This window comes from Calonectris borealis, chromosome 3, assembly GCF_964195595.1.
Source record: "Calonectris borealis chromosome 3, bCalBor7.hap1.2, whole genome shotgun sequence".
Lineage (NCBI taxonomy): Eukaryota > Metazoa > Chordata > Aves > Procellariiformes > Procellariidae > Calonectris > Calonectris borealis.
The window spans coordinates 93,943,598-93,963,618 of NC_134314.1; the positions used below are offsets into that span (position 1 = coordinate 93,943,598).

General features: G+C 64.5%; 2 protein-coding genes and 1 long non-coding RNA gene across 3 annotated transcripts; all 3 read left to right on the top strand.

The window, feature by feature from the left end:
• The first annotated feature begins 7,581 nt into the window (after positions 1-7,581).
• LOC142081423 (uncharacterized) lies at positions 7,582-12,433 on the top strand. Its single transcript, XR_012673321.1, has 3 exons — positions 7,582-7,631; positions 10,790-10,897; positions 12,293-12,433. It is a non-coding gene; the product is annotated as an uncharacterized LOC142081423 (long non-coding RNA).
• Positions 12,434-12,439: 6 nt separating this feature from the next.
• On the top strand, positions 12,440-15,462 carry LOC142081230 (spectrin beta chain, non-erythrocytic 5-like). The gene is made up of 9 exons (XM_075147921.1): positions 12,440-12,448; positions 13,115-13,246; positions 13,362-13,553; positions 13,635-13,718; positions 13,871-13,989; positions 14,145-14,259; positions 14,535-14,621; positions 14,911-15,026; positions 15,210-15,462. Exons 1-9 carry the CDS (start codon positions 12,440-12,442, stop codon positions 15,460-15,462), a joined length of 1,107 nt encoding a protein of 368 aa, XP_075004022.1.
• Positions 15,463-17,882: 2,420 nt separating this feature from the next.
• On the top strand, positions 17,883-19,812 carry LOC142081231 (spectrin alpha chain, non-erythrocytic 1-like). The gene is made up of 4 exons (XM_075147922.1): positions 17,883-18,044; positions 18,609-18,829; positions 19,157-19,328; positions 19,645-19,812. Exons 1-4 carry the CDS (start codon positions 17,883-17,885, stop codon positions 19,810-19,812), a joined length of 723 nt encoding a protein of 240 aa, XP_075004023.1.
• The last annotated feature ends 209 nt before the right edge of the window (positions 19,813-20,021 follow it).

The following is a 20,021-nucleotide window of genomic DNA, read 5'->3' on the forward strand; positions in this document are numbered from 1 at the left end:
CATGTGGCCCAGGGAGTGACTTGAGGGTCGCGTCCTCCCTCTGCTTTCCGTGGCCTGAGTGGGGGGATGAGGTGTGGAACCAAGGCCAAGGCACGCTGCTTGCCCAGCCTGGGCCATGGGTGGAGGAGCACCACCAAGTATAGGTCTTGCCATGGGGATGGGGGGGCCATATCCCCTTGGATTTTATAAAACTCACCTCTTCCTTTGCAGGGGGTCTTAACGCTGACACATAGGGGCAGCATCATGTGAGAGAGGTGTAAGGGAGCACTGCTCTTCAAAGTGAGAGCAAGCAGCATGCTGTTAGCAGGGCTGTTTGGTTATCCCAGGGATTTTCAAGTGGAGGAAAAGTCGGTGCTTGCTCCCTGGTGCCAGTGGGAGGAAGAGTGTGTTAGTGCTGGATTGGGATGGGGGGCCGGGGCAGCTTCACCCCAGCCTGTGCACCAGGGATGAGGGTGCAGCTGTGCTCCTGCCCAGCTAGGAGAGCCCTGGGTCTGGCCACGGTGTCCCAAAGGCCTCCCCAGGGCACCGCTGGGTACCTCTGCCATGCAAGCAGTGCAGCAGTTTAAACTCACCGTCCCCCTGCCTTACCAGCGGCCCAGCAGTGGCTGAAGGCAGCCGGCGAGGCTGGGTTTGGCCCAGCGGACTTTGCGCTGGGGTGGATTAACGTTGGTCACTGCTGACCTGGCCGGCCCCTTGCCAAGGTCTCTGCTGGGATCTGCTCTTAAAGAAAGGTGTCTTGGGGAGGTTGGGGAGGGGAAAGAGGGACCGCTTGTATAGGATAGAGTTAACCGTGGAGTGGGTGGGAGTGGAGGGCAGCCTGGAGCTCTGGACCCTGCAAAGGGACCACACAAGGTATGTGGGAGGCCGGTGTTTTCCCCTGCTTCCTTTGAGGCCATGCAGGTTACAGCTGGAGGCAAAAACCTTCCAGGAAAACGTCAGTGGAGGGCCGGGTGGTGGGGCTTTTCACTGCGTGGCTCAGAGCAGGACTCACTGTCAGCGTGTGCCTCCTGCCCCTTGCTGACACCCTAGAGGGGCATCGCAGTCCAGCCAGCCCCAGGGGCGCCCGGCATTTGGAAAAGGAGTGTTGTCACACACCTTATGACCCCGGCATCTCAATATCCCTCATGTGGGTGCCCTTTGTGCCAGCCAGCTCTCTGGGACCGCTCTCCCCACGGTGGAGCAGCACCCAGCTCTGGGGCAAGCCAACCTGGCTCAGAGCACGGAGGGGAGCTGAGGTGCGAGGACCGCTCCAGCAGCAGGGAGCATGCCCCCAACTGTCTCCCCAGGCTGCCCTCTCCTCCGGAGGCTCCCCAGGGCTGGATGGAGGTGGGCTACTTGCACTTGGCTCGTGGCTACCTTTGAGCTGAGCTGCCCCCCTGTGGCGTGGGGGTACCTCAGGGCTTGGCAGCCTAGGCTCCCCTTTGCAACCCCAAAGCCCCTGAGAAACAAGGGCTCGAGGTGGGGGGACGGGATGGGACACAGGGGCAAGCATGCAGAGCTGTCATCGCTGTCCCAGCTGCGGGTCCTCATCGTGCGCACACAGGCCCAATTGTAGGGCATGGTGACGCCCTGGCTTTGGGATGACAGGTGCCCCCAGCATAGCCTTACCAGAAGCCCCCTCCCTCCTTCCCTTTGGGCGCCAGCTGGCAGATCCCTTCCCTCGCCGGCCCTGGCAGCTGGCAGGCCAGTATCGGCGGGGAGTCGGAAGGCAGGAGGTCCCCAGCTGCCAGCTAATGCTATGAAGAGTAGCCTGGCTCGTCCCCCTCCTTGCAAAGGGGGACAAAGAGGAGGCCCAGCGGAGTCCTTAAATGCTGGTGTAAGGTGAGGAGCAAGAGCAGCCGGGGGCCAGATGTGGCCAAAACTCCTATTAGCGTAGGGTTTGTCTTGCCATGGGCACTAGCGAGCAAGAGCCAGCCCGCTCCTGCCTTTCCCACACCCATCCCACAGGTCTGCATTGGGTGGGAGTGCACAGGGTGGGCACGAAGCATCCGTGGGTGCACGGCACCTCTGTTCCTGCTCCCCAGTGGCACAGCATCCCCTCCTGCACCCCATGCCCTCTACCCTTGTCTCCTGGAGCCGCCTGCTCGCCCCAGGGGTCCCCCCTCTCCCACCGGCTGCTCATGTCCATCCTCCAGGCACAGGAGGGGGGCAGGACCGCAGCCCGTCCCCACCTGGCCCCACCAGCTGCCCCGGCAGCCGGGCTCTGGCCCCGTCTCCCCCTCGGCTGCGCTTCGCTCTGCCCCGGGCCCGTGGCCGCAGGAATGTCAGTCCCGTGGGCACAAGGGGCCTTTGTGTGAGCGGAGCCGGCGGGCGGGGGGCCGTGGCCCAGCCCAGCAGCCCAAGCCAGGGCTGGGGAGAGCCGCGGCCGAGGGCACGTGCGTGGGCAGCAGCTACCGCCAGCATGGCCCCTCGGCTCCCAGCCAGGCTCGGCGGAGTCCTGACTGCTGCAAGGGCTGTCAGGGAGGAAAGCTCCCTCCCCATCCTCCTTGCCCCTCTGCCACCAGCAGCTGGGCGGCGGGAGCGTCCTGCAGCCACTGCCGGCCCGAGGAGCAGCGCCAACACCAGCACAGAGCTGGCACCTCCTTGGCGAGCCTCGGCACCCGTGCCAAGGGCTGCCATGGGCTCAGCCACTCCGTGAGGGGAGCGGGAGGTCTGGGAGCGCGGGGTGGGGGCCGAGAGCACTGGGCAGCAGCTGCTGGATTCGGCCATTTTCAACAGCTGCCGTCTCACTGCCAGCAAATGGGGAATGTGCATGGGCCGGGGCTTTCCAGGGCCTGGCCACGGTGCGTTAAACAAACTATTTATAGCACTCGCGTCCCTCCCCGGCAGGAACAGCCCGCGTTCCTCCTGCGTGGGGCCGGGCGCTCGGGTGCCACCGGTGTCCCCACCACCAACACATTCTCGGGTCCCCATCAGAAGGGTGAGGCCTCCTCAGAGAAAGGACTCTCGTCCGCCTCTTATGTTCCTTCCCTCCCGCTTCTGTTAGCTCCCAGTGCTATGCTCAGAGCAAGATTTGCAGCAAATCTCGCACACCTTGTGAAGAGATGACCGAGGGCCATGCCCTCTTCCCCGCTTCCCTGCTCCCTGCTAAATCCTCTGGAGCCTTAACCATGCAACAGCCACCTTAAGCATTGGCAGGTACCAGTAGTTGCTCTGTCCCCTGTGCCTACCCCTGAGGTAGCACCAGGGTCTCGCCCTCTCGCGAAGCAGAGGTGCTGTCCTGGGAGCAGGCTGGGTGCTGGGAGGTCACTCATGGGGCAAAGGCCAGGGATCTGGCCCCCTCTCAAAGCCCATGCCAGCTTTGCCTGTTGGCTGACAGGGCATGGGGCTGCTCAAGCTGGCCTTCCCTCCGCCGACGGGCAGCGGCGACCAAGAGGGGTTGTGCCAGGAGGTAGCACAGCTGTGTCCTGGCCAAAGGCTGGCGCGTCCCACACCCCTGACCCTCCAACTGTGCCTCCTCCGATGTGGCCGCCCGGCGGGTCATCCTCTCCCAGAGGAGACAGAGGCGCCGGCTGGCTCCAGCCCTGGGATGTGCCCAGAAGACACGTGGGCTGTGAGCTCACCCCTGCTCAGCAGCAAGAAGGAAGGGGCTGGGCTTTGGGCAAGCCAAATCCGCAGGGCTTTGGGATGGCAGGGAGGAGAAGACGAGGACAGCTCTGCACAGTCCTGCCACCACCCTGAGGACAGACCCCGCAGCTGGGCTGCTTCCAGCCCTGCTTTCCCATCACTGGCAGTGCTCCATCCGCAGGCTTCCCGGGACCCCATGCCTGCCTCGCGCCGCCCAGGGGCATCTCCTGCTCCTTGTTTGTTGGTGCCCAGCTGCTACTGACCACCTGAGAGAAATAAGTGCTATGGAGTGGTACACGGTCCCTGTTTGGGCTCAGGAAGTAGATCCCAGCCCTCCCTGGCAATTAATTAGGGAATACTTGGTTGTGCAATTGGTATGATAAAGAAAATGGACGCCTGAAAGGAAGCGGCCTTGATATGTACCTGGCAAAAAAGGAGCCAGCCACCTGGTGAGGGATTTTGAGCCCCTTGGTGAAGAGGGATGAAGGATAGACAAGAAAAATGGTTGAGAGACAGAGCAGTGACTACAGGAGCAGAAAGGCTCTACACGCCTTGGCCCAGGAAACACACGGGCACAGGACTCCAGCGCCTTAAATCTTGCGTTTGGAAGTAGATACTGGTGGGGTTCCATTTTCTTTTAAGGTTGCATTCTCTTCCCAGCTCTGCAGCAGGGTTCAGTCACTCTACCTCCCTGGGCTGTGCTTTTGCCCAACTGTGAAAGGAGGCTAAAGCCCCTGACCTTCCAGATGGGGAAAGGGGCTCAGCAACGTCTCTGCATTTTTGACAGAGACAAAATCTGCCTCTTTATGAGTCCCAAGAGCTTGGCAAACAAGCCCCGCCCTGCTTTCCGCCCAGTGCTGGGATGTTGCAAGCATCTGGCTCTCACAGCAGGATAACCCCTCCTGCTATTACCTGCACTCGCTCCCTGGGAAGGAACAGGTTTCTGCAGAGGCCGCACACTGAAGCCCCTTTGTTCCCAAGGGATTTTCCACCCCCCCCTTGTGGGGATCTCTGCCAATTAATGCTCAGGTGCAATGCCCCCAGGAGCGTGCTGCAACACCTCTGCTGCAACACCTCTGCACCTGGCCAGCACCTCCCTTCCCCCGTGGGACCGGAGGACAGGATTCGCCCGGCAGGCACAGTAGGAAGGGTGGTTCCCCCAGCTCCAGGAAGGCTTTTCCTAGGAATAGGTAAGGCTCCCTGGGGAATAAGATCTCTGCTCTCTTCCATCACTACGGTTACTACCACTGACCAGAGATACAACACTTTTCATCCCAGTGGTCCTCAGCCCGCTTAGAGGCGGGACACCGCACAGGGAGGGAATATTCCCGCTGGGGCTGTACTGCTGGGGAAATCGAGGCATCAAGCAAGGCAGCAACTTACCTGGCGTCAGCCACAGCACAGTGAACCCAGGACTCTCAGGAGCAGGCCAAGTGCCATACCCGCTGCCTCCTCGATAAAAGGGGAGAAGCTCCCTCCCAGGGAAGCGTAAACCCTGACACAGCTGCAGCAAAGCTTTGGCTCCTGCTTCCTTCGCCTGGGCTCTTCCCACTCCCCACAACACTGCCGGCACGGGGCTGGTAGCAGCACGCAGCGGAGCGGTGCGCCTGCGCCGGAGCCCTCTGGCCGCAGCAGACCCGGAGCCCGGGAGGCTCTGGGAGGCCAGTCCCAAGGGGCTGACATCAGCCCTCGTCCTTGCAGCTCCCAGGCCTGGAGCTGAGCCGTCGGGGAGCTGTTTCTGGTTTCGGCACATGGTGTCTCTGTGCTGAGGCACAGATCAGCCTGCTTTCCTCATCTCTGCCATGGCTGGCTCCCCGAGAGGAATCCGCGGGGCTGGGAAAGGTCACCCTGGCTGAACTAACTGCCCTTGGATGGGGCTCGCTAGGCAAGGGACAGCTTGCATCAGGCAGGCTGGGGATGGAGCAGCAGCTTTCAGTCCCTCGTGTCTGTTCATTCTAAATCCTGCTTGAGCGGGATCCAAGAGTAGGGCCTTGGCAGGGTTTTTGAAGGGAACAACAAGAGGAGGAAATGAAGCCAGACAGCCACCAGGAACAAAACAAAGGTTAGGAGGGAAGCGGAAGGGCACAGATGTGAGCCATGGACCTTCCTGCCTGCGCCCTCACCCTGGCTAGCTTGTGCTCCCCTGGTCTGCAGGGCCCTGGCTGCTTGCCCCAAGCAGGTTCAGCTTGGGAGCACTGCTGGAAAGCATGAGATGCTGGTTACAGGCCTGCTCTGAAGCCCCCCATGGAGCCAGATCACAGCTCTTCCCCAAGGGAGTGCCCATCTGCTCCTGGGTCCTTCGTGCCTTGGGGCATCCCTTGCCTGCTCTCCTTGGCGGTCCGCCTGGCCTGCATTCCTGGCCCTTGCGGGAACAGGGTGGCAATTGCTGGCGCTGGCAGAGAATGACAGGCAAGCATATTTTGGTCCCGGCTGCCTGCTCAGGAGCTTCAGCGAAGCCTTCTAGTGAAACAGGACCCCATGCTGCCAGCCCACGTTGTTCCTCCCTCGCCCCCCTTCTCCCCCCGGCACTGCCACCCCGACAAATGGGGTCATGGGCTCAGAAGCAGTATCACTTACAGGGAGCATGTGTCTGGCCTGGGAGGAGGGGGCATTTAAATGGGCAGCTGGGTTTTTTTGTTGTCCCTTGCTGTGGAGACATTCCTGCCATTTGGGCTGGTGGCAGGTCCACGTGGGGGGAGCAGAGCAGTACAGGCTCCTCTGGGAGAAAAGGCAGAGCAGTGTCCCGGAGCAGGAAGGATCCCAAGAAGGGTAAGAGTGACCAGGGGAAGAGGTGGGGAGGGGGGCAGTCCCCTCCACTGCTTCTCCCCTAGCCTCCCCCAAGCAGCCCCCCACTCCTGCAGGGGTGCGGACCCCCGAGCACCACGCTTGGACTCCCGCGTTCCGCTCGGGTCGGAAGATCCGAAGCGTGAGGAGCTCCTGGGCACCCCCCGATCCGCCAAGGCACCTCGGGGGGCGGAGGGCTGCGGGGGCTGACAGTGCTCCCGCAGGCTCGGGGGGCAGCATGCCCGCCCCGCCGCTGGCCGCCCCGCTGCTGCGCGCCCTGCTCGCCCGCCTGCTGCCGCTGGCCCGCAAGCGCCTCCTGCCGCCGCTCCGCCGCCTAGGGCGCCGGCTGCGCTCCCGGGAGAGCCGCCAGGCCCTGCTCACCTGCCTGCTCTGCCTCCTCAACCTGCGCAAGAAGGTGGACGACTGAAGCCGGCCGGGGAAGGGCAGGGCAGGGCAGGGCAGGGCGCGGCGGCGCTCCCCCGCCTCCCCTGCCCGCCGCGGGAGGAGGGACCCGGGCAGGGGAGGGGACGCGCCCCGGCGGGGGCGGAGGGTCCGCCCAGGCAGCCGAGGCCGGACGGCCGCCCGCGCCTTGCCGCTCCGGCCATGGGAGCCGGGCCGCCCCCCGCCCCGCTGCCCCCCGCCGCGGGGCCGCCCCGCTGAGCGCCCTCGCGGGAAGGGGCGGCCCCGCCGCCGCCCGCCCCGGGGGAAGGAGCCGGCGCCGCTCGGGCGGTCTCCATCACCGGCGCTCCCGGGCAGCGGGGGCCCCGCGCTGCTGCTTCGCCCCACGGTGCCCGGGCCGGGCCCCCCGGCTGCCCCCCTGCCCGCTGGCGACGGCGGCGGGGAGGGCGAGGATGTCCGGCAGCACGGCGAGGAAGGTGCAGCCCTTCACCATCAGCACCAAGCTCTCGCTGCCCAAGTGTGCCGCCGACTTCCCCGGGGACGCCTGCCCCGGCATCGCCCTCGCCTCCGCTCTGGACAACCACCGCGGCCTCCGCCGCAGCCTCAACGAGCGCATCTCCCTCTACCTGGCCCAAGCCCGGGCCAGCCCCGCCGCCCCGGAGGGCCAGCCCCGCAGCCCCAGCCCCGGCGAGGACGGGGGGACCGACGAGGAGCGGCTGAACCGCAACTCCCTCGCCCGCTCCATTAAGAAGATCACACTGTCCAACTGGCACGGGGAGGCTGGCGCGGGGGACGCAGCGGGACCCGGGGACCCTGCCCGGACCGGCGGCGAGAGGAACCACAACAACAATAACAGCAGGCCAGGGAAAGCTCAGTTCAAGGTAAGCGCTCCCCGTACCCTGCGCCCTGCTCTCTCCCCGTCTTCCCTGCCGTTCCCCGTTCCTGGCTGCCAAGGGACGGGTAGGTCCTGGGGAGGCTGCGCCCCGGCAGGGGGTCCCTGCTGCCTTGTCCCCATGCCCTCCAGGCAGCACTCGCCTCGGGGCTCCTGGGGTAGTTGCTTTTCCTCCCGCCTCCCTCCCCCACGCACTTCTCTGTACCGTCAGGCTGGAGGCAGGAGGTCTTTGCGGGCGAGCTGCAGACAAGCTTTCCCTAGGGCTAAGATGAACCAGAAAAGCTCTGCCCCAGAGCCCGAGCTGTGGCGGGCTCAGCTCTTGGGATGATGCAGTTGTGTGTGGGGAGCTGGGAACTCGCCCTCCCGTTTACCAGAGGGGAAACCGAGGCTGGGAGAAGGGAAGTGACTCATGAAGGGCCACACAGCCAGGCAGAGCCGGGACAAGGCTAGGAGCAGGATCCAGGGGTCCCGGCACCCCGCCTTCCGAGTTCGAGCGCTAGCAGGCATGGAGGTCCAAATCCGTCAGTGCCAGAGCCCAGGAGACCCCCTGTGTGGCTGGGATGGGGCGGAAGGCAGCTCGGAGACCTCGCCGTTGCTGGCAAGAGCAGGCAGGAACTCCTTGGGATTTAACCCTGACCCACAACAGCTGGTTTCCCGGCGGGATAGCGCTAGGGAGAGCCGCGCAGCCCACTGCCAAAACCCTTGTCTTCATTGCCAATAAAGGCCAGGCACGGCCTCGCAAGAGCTGCTGCTTCCTCCGGCATGCAGGCAGCTCCTTGCTGGGTGGCCGGAGTCTGCGCAGCCCAAGGGGCATCGGCATGAGGGCTCCCCTCTTTCATATAAGGTAGGGACATGTGCTCTACACAGTGGTGTGGTGTGGGACTCCCGGGAAGCTGCCAGGATCGGCCTCTCCTGCCTGCCCGGCCTGGGGGGGTGGAGCTGGAAGGGGGGGGCAGGCTGCAAGATGGAGCTTTGGGAGGGAGAGGGAGAGCCAGGGCGCAGAGGAAAGCATGCGTTAGGCAGGACAGCAGCTGGAGGAGAGAAGGGAACGCTGTCCCCTGGGCAGGGCATGTTAGGGCTTTCCCACACATCCCCCCCGGGCCCCGGCTCTGCCCCTCGCTCCTGCCCCGTAGGAACGGGGAACTCCTCCAGGATGAGCACAGTGCAGTCCGGGAGGGTCTGGCTCTGCTCGTCTTGCTTGTGGGAAGTCACTGGCACCTACTCTTCTATGGGAATGCGGCAGGCATATGTGCCACGTTAATTTTGCTTTTAATGAGGGAAAGAAGCGTTTGCAGAGGAGGCAGCTGAGGCCGCTGCACTCATTTCATGTGTGGCTTTCCTCATGTCATGAAGCCTGGGGTTCTGCTGGGGAACAGTTAGCACGGCACCTCACGGATGCCGAGGAAGGCACGGCTCCTTCTCCCAGCCTTGGGTTGCTGCAAGAGTGTTGTTTTGCCGGAGTGAGGACCCAGCTCCGGCCGGAGGGACCGAGAGGGGGGGCAGTCCCGGTGGAGCAGCTCTGCGGGAAGGATGAAGTCATCCTTGTGCCGACAGCCCTGTTTTCCTGTGGCTGACGGATCACGAGATGAGGACTTTAAATAAAGCTCCTGTGTCACCTGCAGGCTTGTCTCCCACAGCTGAGCCCTGGGGGGCGGCTCACGGGCTGCAGCCAGCATGGGACACTGCTGCCTAGAAGAGAGGCTTCCTAGGGTCGTATGCCCTATAAGCACTTCACATTTAGCTCCTCGCCGTTCCCTAAATCAGCATCCAAACATCTCGGCCCCGCGGTTGGGCAGGGGGTTGCCTTCTCCTCCAGAGCTGCGCTTCCCGCAGCTGCTGGCACCCTCCTGCCAGACGCGCTGAGCTCTCGCTGTGCCTGCCGGGCCGTGACTCAGCCTCGCTCCCTGCCTGCTCTTCCTGCTCAGGATGGGATGCTGTGGCGTGGTGCGGTGGTCTGTCCTCTGCAGCCACCAGCCGGGCTCTGCAGCCCCCTTGAAAGGCCCAGTGGTGCTGGTCTCCCAGGGGTTATAGGGTTGTTGGGCTGTTTGTGGGGCTCCGAGCCTTTCTGGTGGCAGCAGCTCTAGCGCTGGGGGATGCCATCCGTGTTGGGACTCTTCTTCAGTCCTGCAGAGGTGGTAGGAAGCCACTTTCTGTGCAAGGAGGGAGTGCTTTGCCTGGGTTGGTCCCCCTTGGACACTGTTCCCAGTCTGGAGTGGTCCGAGCAGTGGTGGGCTGGGTCCAGCTCTGGTTGATCCACCACCCCGTTTGCTGGAGACCAGGGAGGGGTGTCGGGGCAGCACATGTTGCCCACCACCCTGTGCTGCCCTGTGCACACTTGGATGGCTGTTACAGGGAGAGCAAGGTGGCCCTGGGGAGGGAGTGGAAGGAGGTCCCTAAATTGGCCTGCTACATCCGACTGCCCAAGAAAAGATCCATCCGTGGAGGATAAGAGTAACTGCCCTTGTGCATGATCCAAGCAATCCCACGCACCTCTCCCCCCAGGGCTGGGCTCTGTTAAGGATAAGGTAACATGGAGTTCATCCTGGACCTCCTCTCTCTGCCTGGCTGCAGCTCCTGGACTTCCTCCTGCCTCTCCTGCTCCCACCCTCACGGGAGCCCTTCCCTGCGATTCAGCCGCCCCCTTAACTCTTGCCTCCCGGACAGGCTGAGGGCAGGGATCAGCAGCTGAGAGGACTCGCGTTCGTGCCTGTGGGGTTATTGTCCTCCTGTGCCGTCGCGCCTCTGCCCTGCTGTCCTGGAGATGGGCAGGGGTGGCTGACCCTGAGCATCCTTAGATGACCAGGGGCCAGTGGTGACCACTGAATGGGTTTCTGCTGGCTTTGGAGTCAGTTCAAGGGGAAAAAGGGTGTGTGTGGCAGCTAAAGTGGAGAAGGTGCTGAGCAAAGCAAGATTAGGAGCTCTTGCCACTTGCTGAACGCGTGGCCGGAGCTGCGGATGCTGCCCGGAGGAGCCTGGCCTGGATGTGTAAGCAGGGATGGGCAAGAGCCCGGCCAAGCAGTGTCGGGGTACTGCTGGCAACTCCCTCATGCCCAGGGCAGGGGGAGGCGGGCGCACGCTCCTCCGTCCCCTCGGTTGCTGGGATGGTCGAGCACTTCCAGGCTCATGGCTGCGCCTTCCTGTCTCTAGGTCTTCCTCAGGAAGGACGTGGATGTGGAGGATGCACAGCAGGAGGCCGGGGATCCCCGGGCTGGTGGTTTCTGCTCTCCGGTGGACAGAGGTTCCCCCTGCTATGCGGTACGTCCTCCAGCCCTTGCTGTTTAGAGGGTCTGACTCAGGGGCGCAGCTTGGGGCTGAGCAAGCGAGGGCAGCTGCTGCCCGGTCTGCCCAGGCACGGGCGTGGATGGAGCCTCGCCACTTTAAATGAGCGAGGGGACAAGCTGGGCGTGACAGGGTGAGAGGATAGCCCCCAGGCCAGCACCCAGAGGTATTATCACTTCCAAGGGAGACAGATTGTGGGCTTCTCCAGCCTGGCCGTGTCAAGAGACTGAAGATCCTGGAGTCACAGGAGGGCCTGAGAATCTGTGTTGCTATTTTAAAAAAAAAAAAAAAAAAAAAAAAAAAAAAAAAAAAAAAGGACAGGATTTCTTTAGTTCTTGTGGTTAGGCAGAAAGGCTTTGAAAAGCGACTCCCATGCCATCAGCAGGGCAGCACATGCCAGAGTGCTTAGAGAGCCTGAAACAGTTGCCGGAACCCCGCTGCTCCACAGGCTCCTGGGAGATTGTGCCCTGGCGGGCGCGGGGGCAGCTGGGACCCCACAGGGCAGCTCGCACCCAGCCCCCTCAGGGAGGGAGGGCTGCCCCGGGCCGGCTCCGGGAGCAATTTCTGCCTGGTGAGAGGAGGCAGCGAGCGGTGTGCCTTCAGGTTTCTCCTGAAGATGCTCAGGCTCCTGTTTGCTGCTGGTTAGTGTGAGGTCAGGTCCCCGTACCTGGGCAGCGGGGTGGGAAGCGAGTGCCCGGGCGGCTGTGCCGTCCCCTGGGCTGCATGCAGCTGGGCCCGGGGCTGAGCGTGGAGGGGGGCCAGCGCTTTTGCTGGCTGACCTTTGCCATAACCCCCGGCGGAGCTGGAGCCCTGACAGTGCATTTCGTCAGCGCTGGCCGCCCACGAGGCTGAGCCCTGGGGGAGATGCTGCGCTTCCTGCCCCCCGCCGCCGCTCGCTTGGGATGGGGGTCTCTGGGTGCCTCTGAAGGAGTGGCGGGCTGAGCTAATCGGGGACCTGCCCCATGGCCCCCCCATCCCATCCTCTGGCAGTGTCCCCCGGGGTGACACCAAATGGATAACGCAGACAGGAACGCTCCTTGCGGGGATGCGCAGCCTCAGGCTGGAGGGGCAGCAAGCGCCGCATCCACCTCCAAAGAGGGCGCGGGTTCCAGCCCGGGTGCTGGGTGCCAGCCTGCCAGCTGGCAGTGTCCCAGGGCTGAGGGACAGCTGGCAACCCCCTGCCGGGGCTGCGAAAGCCACCTTGGTAGAGGGGAGCTGTGCCTCAGAGTGCTGGGAGAGAACCCCAAATATGTCAGTGAAGTAGCGGGATCAGGGACGAGGCAGGCTGACATACTTTGTTTGGGTTTCCGAAACACTCCTGGGAGGGCTCCCTGGGGCAGCGTGCTGACCCCCCATCTCTGCCTGCCCCAGCTGGCAGGACCCCCAGTGTCATCACCCCGGAAAGAGAGCCCCAAGGGCAAGGAGCCCCCAGCAGCACCAAGATGCAGTGGGCGAAGCGGTGCGGGAGCGTCCCCCCTCCTTGACCCGAGCCCTCTGGTAGCCCAGTTCAACCGGGAGATGCTGCAGGTGAGGCCAGCTGGGGCACCTGCCCGAGGGGCTGCGTGGGGAGCGGGGCAGGGGGGCCACCGGCAGCCTTTCATGTGAGCTGCGGGGTGGGGTGCGCGGCGGGGAGGGCTGAACTCCCGGCTCCGAGCGAAGCCATGGTTGTGGCATGAGATCATGTTTGGCCGCCTCTCCCTGGCTGTCGGCCCCGGGGAGAGGGGGTCAGCCTGCACCAGGGCCCTGCTTCCTCCCCACGTGCGCACGCTCCTCCCAGCCCCTGTCCCTCCCCAGCAGCGTGGGAATGGGGATGGTGCGGGGGGGCTGCTTCCACGCCATGCTGGGGAGGGTGCATGGGTGCTTGCACAGGGGAGCCAAGCGCGAGGAGAGGAGATGGTTCGTGCAGGGATGTCCTGCACAGAGACCCCCAGTCTGGCTTTTCCTGCCGGGCTGGGGCAGGCAGATACTGGAAAGAAAGTGAGATGCCGCTCGCCTTCCCACCCCCATCGCCGCTGTCACCATCCTGACCCCCTTTGCTGGCCTGTTCTCGCTCGGAGCAAACGGGTTGTCAGCCAAAAGGGTGCCCTCTGGTCCCTGTTGTGGCTTTGGCGGGGTTTGGGCTTGGGTCCCCGAAGCCGCATCCTCTGGGCTCTGGCAGAGGCATCCGGCCACGTGGGTCTTGCCGTCTTGCAGGCGGAGGGCTGGGTGCGAGGCAAGCTGCGGGACCTGAAGGATGGATGCGACCTCCAGGACTGGGAGGAGGTGGCTCAGACCCTGCAACGGGACATGAAGGATTTCGAGAACACGCTGATAAAGCTCAACCAGGTGAGGCCGGGCGGTGGCACGGCTCCCATTCCCCGCAGCACCTATGTCCCCGGGCTCTCCGCAGTGCGGGGTCTGTGGGAGCCCCTGATGCTCAGCGGGTCCCTTGGCCCCTCAGATGGGCGAGCAGCTGATGTGGCGGGCAAGCCCCAGTGCCGAGGGGGTGCGGAGGCAGCTGCTGGCCCTGCGGGACCAGTGGCAGCTCCTGAAGCAGACGGCCGCCAGCCAGAGCAAAGCCCTGGGGGGGCTGCGGAGCCTGCAGGACTTCAACAGGAAAGCCGAGCGGCTGGAGGCATGGATCAGGCACAAGGTGTGGGGAGTGGGGAGCGCGGTCCGGGGAGGGGGACAGCCTGGCTGCCCTCCTGCCTTCTCACACCCTCCCCTGGCCCAGGAGGAGAAGCCCTCCCTGGCAGCCCTCCTGCAGGAAAGCCTGGACAAGATCCAGCTCACCCGCCGCATCCTCGACTTGAAGCAGGTGAGAGGTTGCTGGGGGGCCGCTGGCATGCCAGCAACCCCGAACCCCACCAGCCCTGGGGTCCCGAGGCTGGGGCATGGCGCAGGTCCCTGAGGCGGGGGCAGGAGGGACGGCTGGGGGGATGCTGATGTCTGTCTCTCTGCTCGGGTCAGGAGGAGCAGCAGTTCCAGAGTCTGCACGAGGAGCTGAACAGCCTGGCTCAGAAGCTGGAGAAACAAGGCAAAAGTGAGAGCAGGAGCATCTCAGCCCGGCGCAAGCACCTCAACAAAATGTGAGTGGAGGACACATGGGCTGAGCAGGGGTGAGCTGGGCACAGGGAGCCGACAGGCTGGGAAGTAGGACCCCCCGAACCTCCCGCCTGCCTCCCCTTGCCCAACCTCTGCATGGCACAGGCTGCCCTTCACCTCTCCCCTTCCACCTGCGCAGGTGGCTGCGGCTGCAGGGGACCCTGAAGGAGCACCACGAGGCTCTGCAGCTGGCCTTGGAGGTAGCCGCCTTCCTCCAGCAAGCGGATGCCCTGCTCGGGGCCATCCACGCCAAGGTACCAGCCCTGGAGCCAGGGTCAGCTTGGTGCAGGGCTATCGCATGGCCAGAGCAAAACTGGGCAGGCAGCACCTCGCTCTCATCCCCTGCATGGGGGCTGCTGTGGTTCCATATGCTCCTCAGCCTGGGGCTCGGGGAGAGAGCTGAGGGACGGAGCCTGATATAAGATGGGGAGCCAGAGCAGCAAGCTCAGCTTTGCAGCATCCCTTTCTGCTGGAGCTGAGGGCCGGGCCCCGTCCTCCTCCCGCAGCTGACTGCAGCTTCTGCTTACAGCAGAGGAGCATCTGCGGTGTGGGGAAGCCAGGGGAGGGCGAGCCAGGCCGGGATCGGGACGTCAGGGACATAGCCAGCCAGGTGATGGTAAGTGCAAGACTCTGCCTTGTTCTCTGAGCCCCCGGGGAGCATCCCGGCTTGTGTGCCCGCCCGGGTCAGCATTGGCTCCAGCAGGGCTGGGGGCTTGGTGGGCACCCCACGGCTGTGTGGGGTGGCCGGGGCTGTGTGGCAGATGGGGGAGCCTCCCTGGGGGCAGCAGGGGACCAGGCTTGGCACCCACTGCCTCTCCTGCTGCCGCAGGGCTGGTGCCATCACACACTTGCTCCACGGCGGCGGTGGGTCATCCCTCATCAGCCCTGTCATCACTCTCCTACAGATGCTGGATGTGACCGTGTCCCAGCTCCTCAGCCTGCAGCCCAGCCTGGCAGTCCGAGTCACCCCCAAGCACCGAGACGTCAAGGAGAGCTGGGCGCAGCTCCAGCAGGCGCTGAGGTAGGGCACAGCCCAGCAGGAGCCCCAGGGCCCCAACCCTGACCCCCAGCACTGGAGCTTTCCCCAGAGGCTTGGGGAAAGACCTGCGTTAGCCCGTGGTAGGCTGTCTCTGGGGCACCAGCTCCACTTAAGGTCTCTCTTCATCCTCTGCTCCCTTGGGCCTCCCTTGCACCCCTTTCCCAGGACGGAGAAGGCGCCGGTGCTGGCGAGCAGTTCCCCGGGGGGTGAAGCTGCGGCTCCGAGCACTGAGCTCCGAGGAGACGATAGCGGCCGTGGGGCCATGGGGACGGAATCAGGAGACAAACGGACAAGAGACCCTGGGAGCATGGTGAGCATGGGCATCTGCCTTCCTCCAGGCATCTTCAGCGCCTCCGCCTCAGGAAGACGAGGGAGCTTGTGGGAAAAGGGTTCAGGTGTTGGGCAAAGCCCAAGCTGAGCACGCCTGTGACCTGGCCCCACCGCTTATGGGAGGTGCTAAGTGCCAGGCCCGGTGCAAAGCAATGTGCCCTTTGGGCTGGCAAAGGAGGAATGGGAGCCTTTGTGCCGTAGGTGCCGAAGGATGTGTCGGGAAAGATGGCAGAGCATGAGAGAGGGGAGGAGAGCAGCCCTGGCTCCCCAGCAGCGGGGCAGCCCCCTCATGGTGGGGACAGCAAAAGGTACTGGCTCGTGGAGGTGGCTGTGGGGAGCGGGATGGAGTCGGAGGGGATGGGGATGGGGGTCCCTTGGGCACGGGGGGACCTTGCAGTCCTGACTGTCCCCCTCTCTGCAGGAGGAGGAGAGAGACGGAGGCTGAGTGGGGGACACAGCAGCCGGAGGCCCAGGTGCAGGACGTCTGTCAGGCAGTGAATGCAGTAATGTCTCCCCAAGAGCCCCTTTTGCTCCCAGCCTGGCCAGGAGAGCCAGTGTCAAGGGGGATCCCTTCCCCGATCCCCTCGCGCTGCTCGTGGGTGCGCACACTTGTGCACTCATGCCTGTCCCTGGTCTGGGCACTAATGCACCATGTCTCCCTGCTCCTCGGCAGACTGTGTCCCTGCACAAGGAGAGCGCGGGTCCCGGAGTCCCCCTGTGTCCAGTGGGGGATGTGGAAAGCCTGGAAGCAGCATGGACGCAGCGGGAGCCCCTGGACCCCAGCTCCAATGCCGGAGCTGTGCTCCTGGTGAGCCCCCTCGGGTGTGGGGTGGGGTACACCAGGCAGGGCCTGTCCTTAACCGCCCTCCCTGCCTCCCAGGAGGGGCTGGCACCGGGGGGGCCCCCGGGGAGCCCGCAGGTGGAGGTCATGCTGCGGGAGCTGGGGGAGCTGTGGGAGGACCTGCAGAGGAAGCACCAGGAGAACGGCGCCGTGCTGCGGGAAATCGATAAGGTACGTGGAGGCAGTGCTGGGGTGGGCACAGGGACATGCCCCGATCGCAGCAGCTTGCTGGGGATCGGCAAGCGAGGCCGGTGCCCATGGGGACAGGAGCTGCAGCATTGGCACAGACATCTCCAGCTGGCCTTGCTGCTCCAACTGTGCTGCCCAAGCTGCCGGTGCCCCGGGTACCCGCAGTGGGGTGGCAGCATGGCTCTTGCCTCCCCTGGGTGGCTCAGAGCCAGGCTGATGGGCTCCCCGCTTCCCTGCAGGCACTGAGGCTGGTGGGGGAGCTGGACCAGGCCGAGCGGTGGCTGCAAGCCGTGGCTGGGTCACTCTCAGAGCCAGCCACCATGAGAAGCCCAGCAGAGCTGCGTCGGGACCTGGAGGAGACGGGCCAGCTGGAGACGCAGCTTCTGCTGTGCGGCCTCAAGCTGCAGGCGCTGCGGGAGGAGGCGGCGGGCGAGGCACCTGCTGAGCATGAGGGGGCGAGGAAGATGCAGAGGAAGGTGGAGATGGTGGAGGAGAAGTGAGTCCTGGGGGAAGGTTCCTCCTCTCTGGTCCCCGGGGTGGGTAGGGAGGAGGATGCTTGCCCTGAGGAGGTGCAAGGAGGCACTCAAGGAGGTGTGGGGAGGAGGATTTTCGCCCCGAGGAGGTGCGGGGAGGAGAATGCTCGCCCTGAGAAGGGAGGGTGCCAGCACCTGTGACAGGCGCCTGTCCCAACAGGTTGGCACATGTGCAGGCAGCCCTGCGGCGCCGGGCGGCAGACCTGCGTGACTCCCTGGTGCTGTCTGAGTTCCTGCAGGACCTGCAAGAGGAGGAGGCGCGGAACCGGCAGGGACCTGCAATGGTGAGCAGTGGGGCCAGGCATCCCTCGGGATCACCCAGCAACTGGGAGCGGCCCAAGGGTTGGTCTGTAGCTGGCAGGAGGACCCCGTGGGTGTCCCCCTCTGGCCCAGCTGCCTGGGGGGTCGCTCCCGATCTCCCTCATGCCCGGTGTTTCTGTTGGCTTCAGCCAGGGAGCGGGCATTGCGGCTCGCAGGGGTCTCTTCCCTTGCTCTCAGCCCAGGCTGGGCAGCTGCCGAGCAGCGAGGACATGAGCCGCCCGTTGGGAGAGCTGCAGGAGGCCGTGGAGATGCTGAACGACGCAGTGAAGGAGCGGGAGCGGGTCATGGAGGTGGCGGCGGAGACAGAGAGCCTGGAGCGCCTGGTAGGGGATGGAGGCAGGGGGTCTGGGGATGCAACCGGGTGGTCCACCTGCAGCTGGACATGCCAGCTAGTTGGGACAGGGCATGCACCTCGGCTGGTCCCAGTGGGACACAAGGTTGTTGGGATACATGGGGACCGCTCTGCACGAGGCTGGTATTCCCATCACTCCTGCGGCTGGTGCTCCCTGCCCTTTTGCAGGTGCATGGCAGCGTGCCCCCAGGCCGGGGTGGGCTGGGGCCATGTGGTGAGTGGTGGCACAGGGGGTCTGACGCTGGGGCTCATCTCTCTTCCCCCCCCAACCCATGCAGGTGGCAGAGGTGTCCCCGCGGCTGGAGGCCCTTCGATGCAGAGCTGAGGCGCTGGCTCGCGACACTGCCCAAGCAGAGAGTGGCTTCACCGCAGTGAAGAGCGAGAAGGACCTCCAGGGGCTGCAGGGCTTGCTGAGCCGGCAGCAGGAGATGGAGGTGAGACTCGGGGAGCACCATGGCTGGCCATGCCCGTGGCAGGGAGGTGTCTTGCCTGGCTGGGGCTGTCCTGGGGAGGCCCTAGCCCCTGTGGGCCCAGGTGTCGTAAGCCTTGGCATGCTGCGGCGGGCTGGGCTGGAATTTTCCAGCAGAGCCGAGCCTTGCTCCGCTCCGCTCCCCTCTGCCAGCACGGGCTAGGCGAGGGGAGAGAGCTTGCGTCAGCTCCCGTGTGCCAGTGCCTGGCTGCCAGCACCTTGCTCATCTTCCCGCCAGAGGGGAGATGACTCACGCGAGCAGAGCGGGGAAACCAGGCAGCCCTCCGCTCTGCCCGTCCTCCCTGCCGAGTGTGGCTCTGCCCACCCACTGCAGCCCCTCTGCCAACATCCCCCCCCTCCATCCCTGCGTCCCCCCCTCCATCCCTGCGTCCCCCCCTCCATCCCTGCGTCCCCCCCTCCATCCCTGCGTCCCCCCCCTCCATCCCTGCATCCCAGAACACAGAGGAGTCCAGCCTGGGCACAGAGGGATTGGATGCATCCTGAAGCTTTTCTGCCTTGTGATCTTCAGCGTGCCGTGTCGGAGATCCTGCAGGGGCAGCTGGAGGAGCTGGAGAGGGCAGCTGCCCACTTGCAAGAGCTCTGCCCTGCTCGGCTGTGCCCCGTCAGCCGGGAGGTGCAGGGGACGCTGTGGGCTTGGGCAGGGCTGCGGGAGCTGCTGCAGGAGACCCGGGCCCGCGTGCAACAGGCCGGCCGACTGCGGCACTTCTTCAAGGATTACTTAGCTATGATGTAAGTGGCAATAAGCCATCGGGGTTGCCTCTGCGGTGGCTGGGGGGGAGCTAGTGAGAGCATGGCGTTGCCAGAGTGCGGGCTGCTGGCAAGTACGTGGGCAGTGCTGGAGCTGCAGCCACACCATGGGGAGCCTGGACAAAGGGCTGTGCCAGAGCTGCCTGCTGTGGGGCAGCCCCATGGCATCTTGCCCTGCCCTGCCAGACTTGCCGCAACCCCAGTGAGCTGCTTCCAGCCATCCCTGAGCATGGGAATGGCTACCCTGGGGCCTACAGGGCTGAGGAGGGGCTGGGTCGTCCCCTCAGCCCATCTTTCACGTGCCCATAGCTCCTGGACAGAGGATACACGGGCTCAGATCTTCTCTGAAAGCCCAAGCAGCCTCCCGGAGACTCCGTGTGAGGAGCTGGAGAGGAAGATTGAAGGGAAGCTCAAGGAGTTTGAGGTGCTGGCAGCGTTGGGGCAGCAGCTGGTGTCTGAGGAGCACTACCTGAGCGCAACAGTAAGGACAGGGGAAATGGGGTTGGGGAAACCCTCAGCACCCCCCGAAATCCTCTGGGGACAGTCCCTGGAGGAGAGATCAAGGTGCGGGTGCAGAGCCCCAGCGAGTGGTATGGGGCCAGCCATGCATCCCCAGGGCTGCTCAGGGCAGGAAGGGGTTTCACCCAGCAATGGATGCTGAGACCTGAGATGATGTGACTGACTGTATCCCGCGCCCAAAAACCTCCTAAACTGCTCCGTAGTGAGGTGTCCTGCTAGGCCCCGTGTCCCTGGGCCAGGAGTCCTTGCAGGCTGCCCAGCATCTCTCTTCCCCTCAGATAAAGGAGCGCTTGGAGGAACTGCAGAGCATGCTGGGCTGGGTGCTGGTGCGCTGGCGAGCACAGAGGCACCAGCGGGACCTGGGGAGCAAGCAAGAGGACAGAAGGGATGCAGAGAGCCCCTCGGGCGCATCTCCCACCGGCCAAGTGAGTACTGAACCACGTTGAGAGCGTCAGGAAGCAGGACCAGCCTCAAGGCTGAGGGTAGCAGAGGCACCGGTCGGAGTGGGTGGTGCAGAAGTAGGGAAGGGATGTGTGCCAATACCTCTGGGACTCTCTGGGGTTCAGGCAGGGCAAAGGGAAGATTGTCCTGAGAAAGTGCCTGGCCCTGGCAGCCCTTCCTCCACATTCCCTCTCTTGCCTTTCTCCCCAGGAGC

Coding starts and splice junctions, on each gene's coding strand:
- LOC142081230 (XM_075147921.1), top strand. Junction 13,247..13,361: donor CGCTGATAAAGCTCAACCAG/GTGAGGCCGGGC, acceptor TTGGCCCCTCAG/ATGGGCGAGCAGCTGATGTG. Junction 13,554..13,634: donor AGGCATGGATCAGGCACAAG/GTGTGGGGAGTG, acceptor CCCCTGGCCCAG/GAGGAGAAGCCCTCCCTGGC.
- LOC142081231 (XM_075147922.1), top strand. CDS start 17,883: ATGCAGGTGGCAGAGGTGTCCCCGCGGCTGGAGGCCCTTCGATGCAGA. Junction 18,045..18,608: donor GCCGGCAGCAGGAGATGGAG/GTGAGACTCGGG, acceptor TGTGATCTTCAG/CGTGCCGTGTCGGAGATCCT. Junction 19,329..19,644: donor AGCACTACCTGAGCGCAACA/GTAAGGACAGGG, acceptor TCTTCCCCTCAG/ATAAAGGAGCGCTTGGAGGA.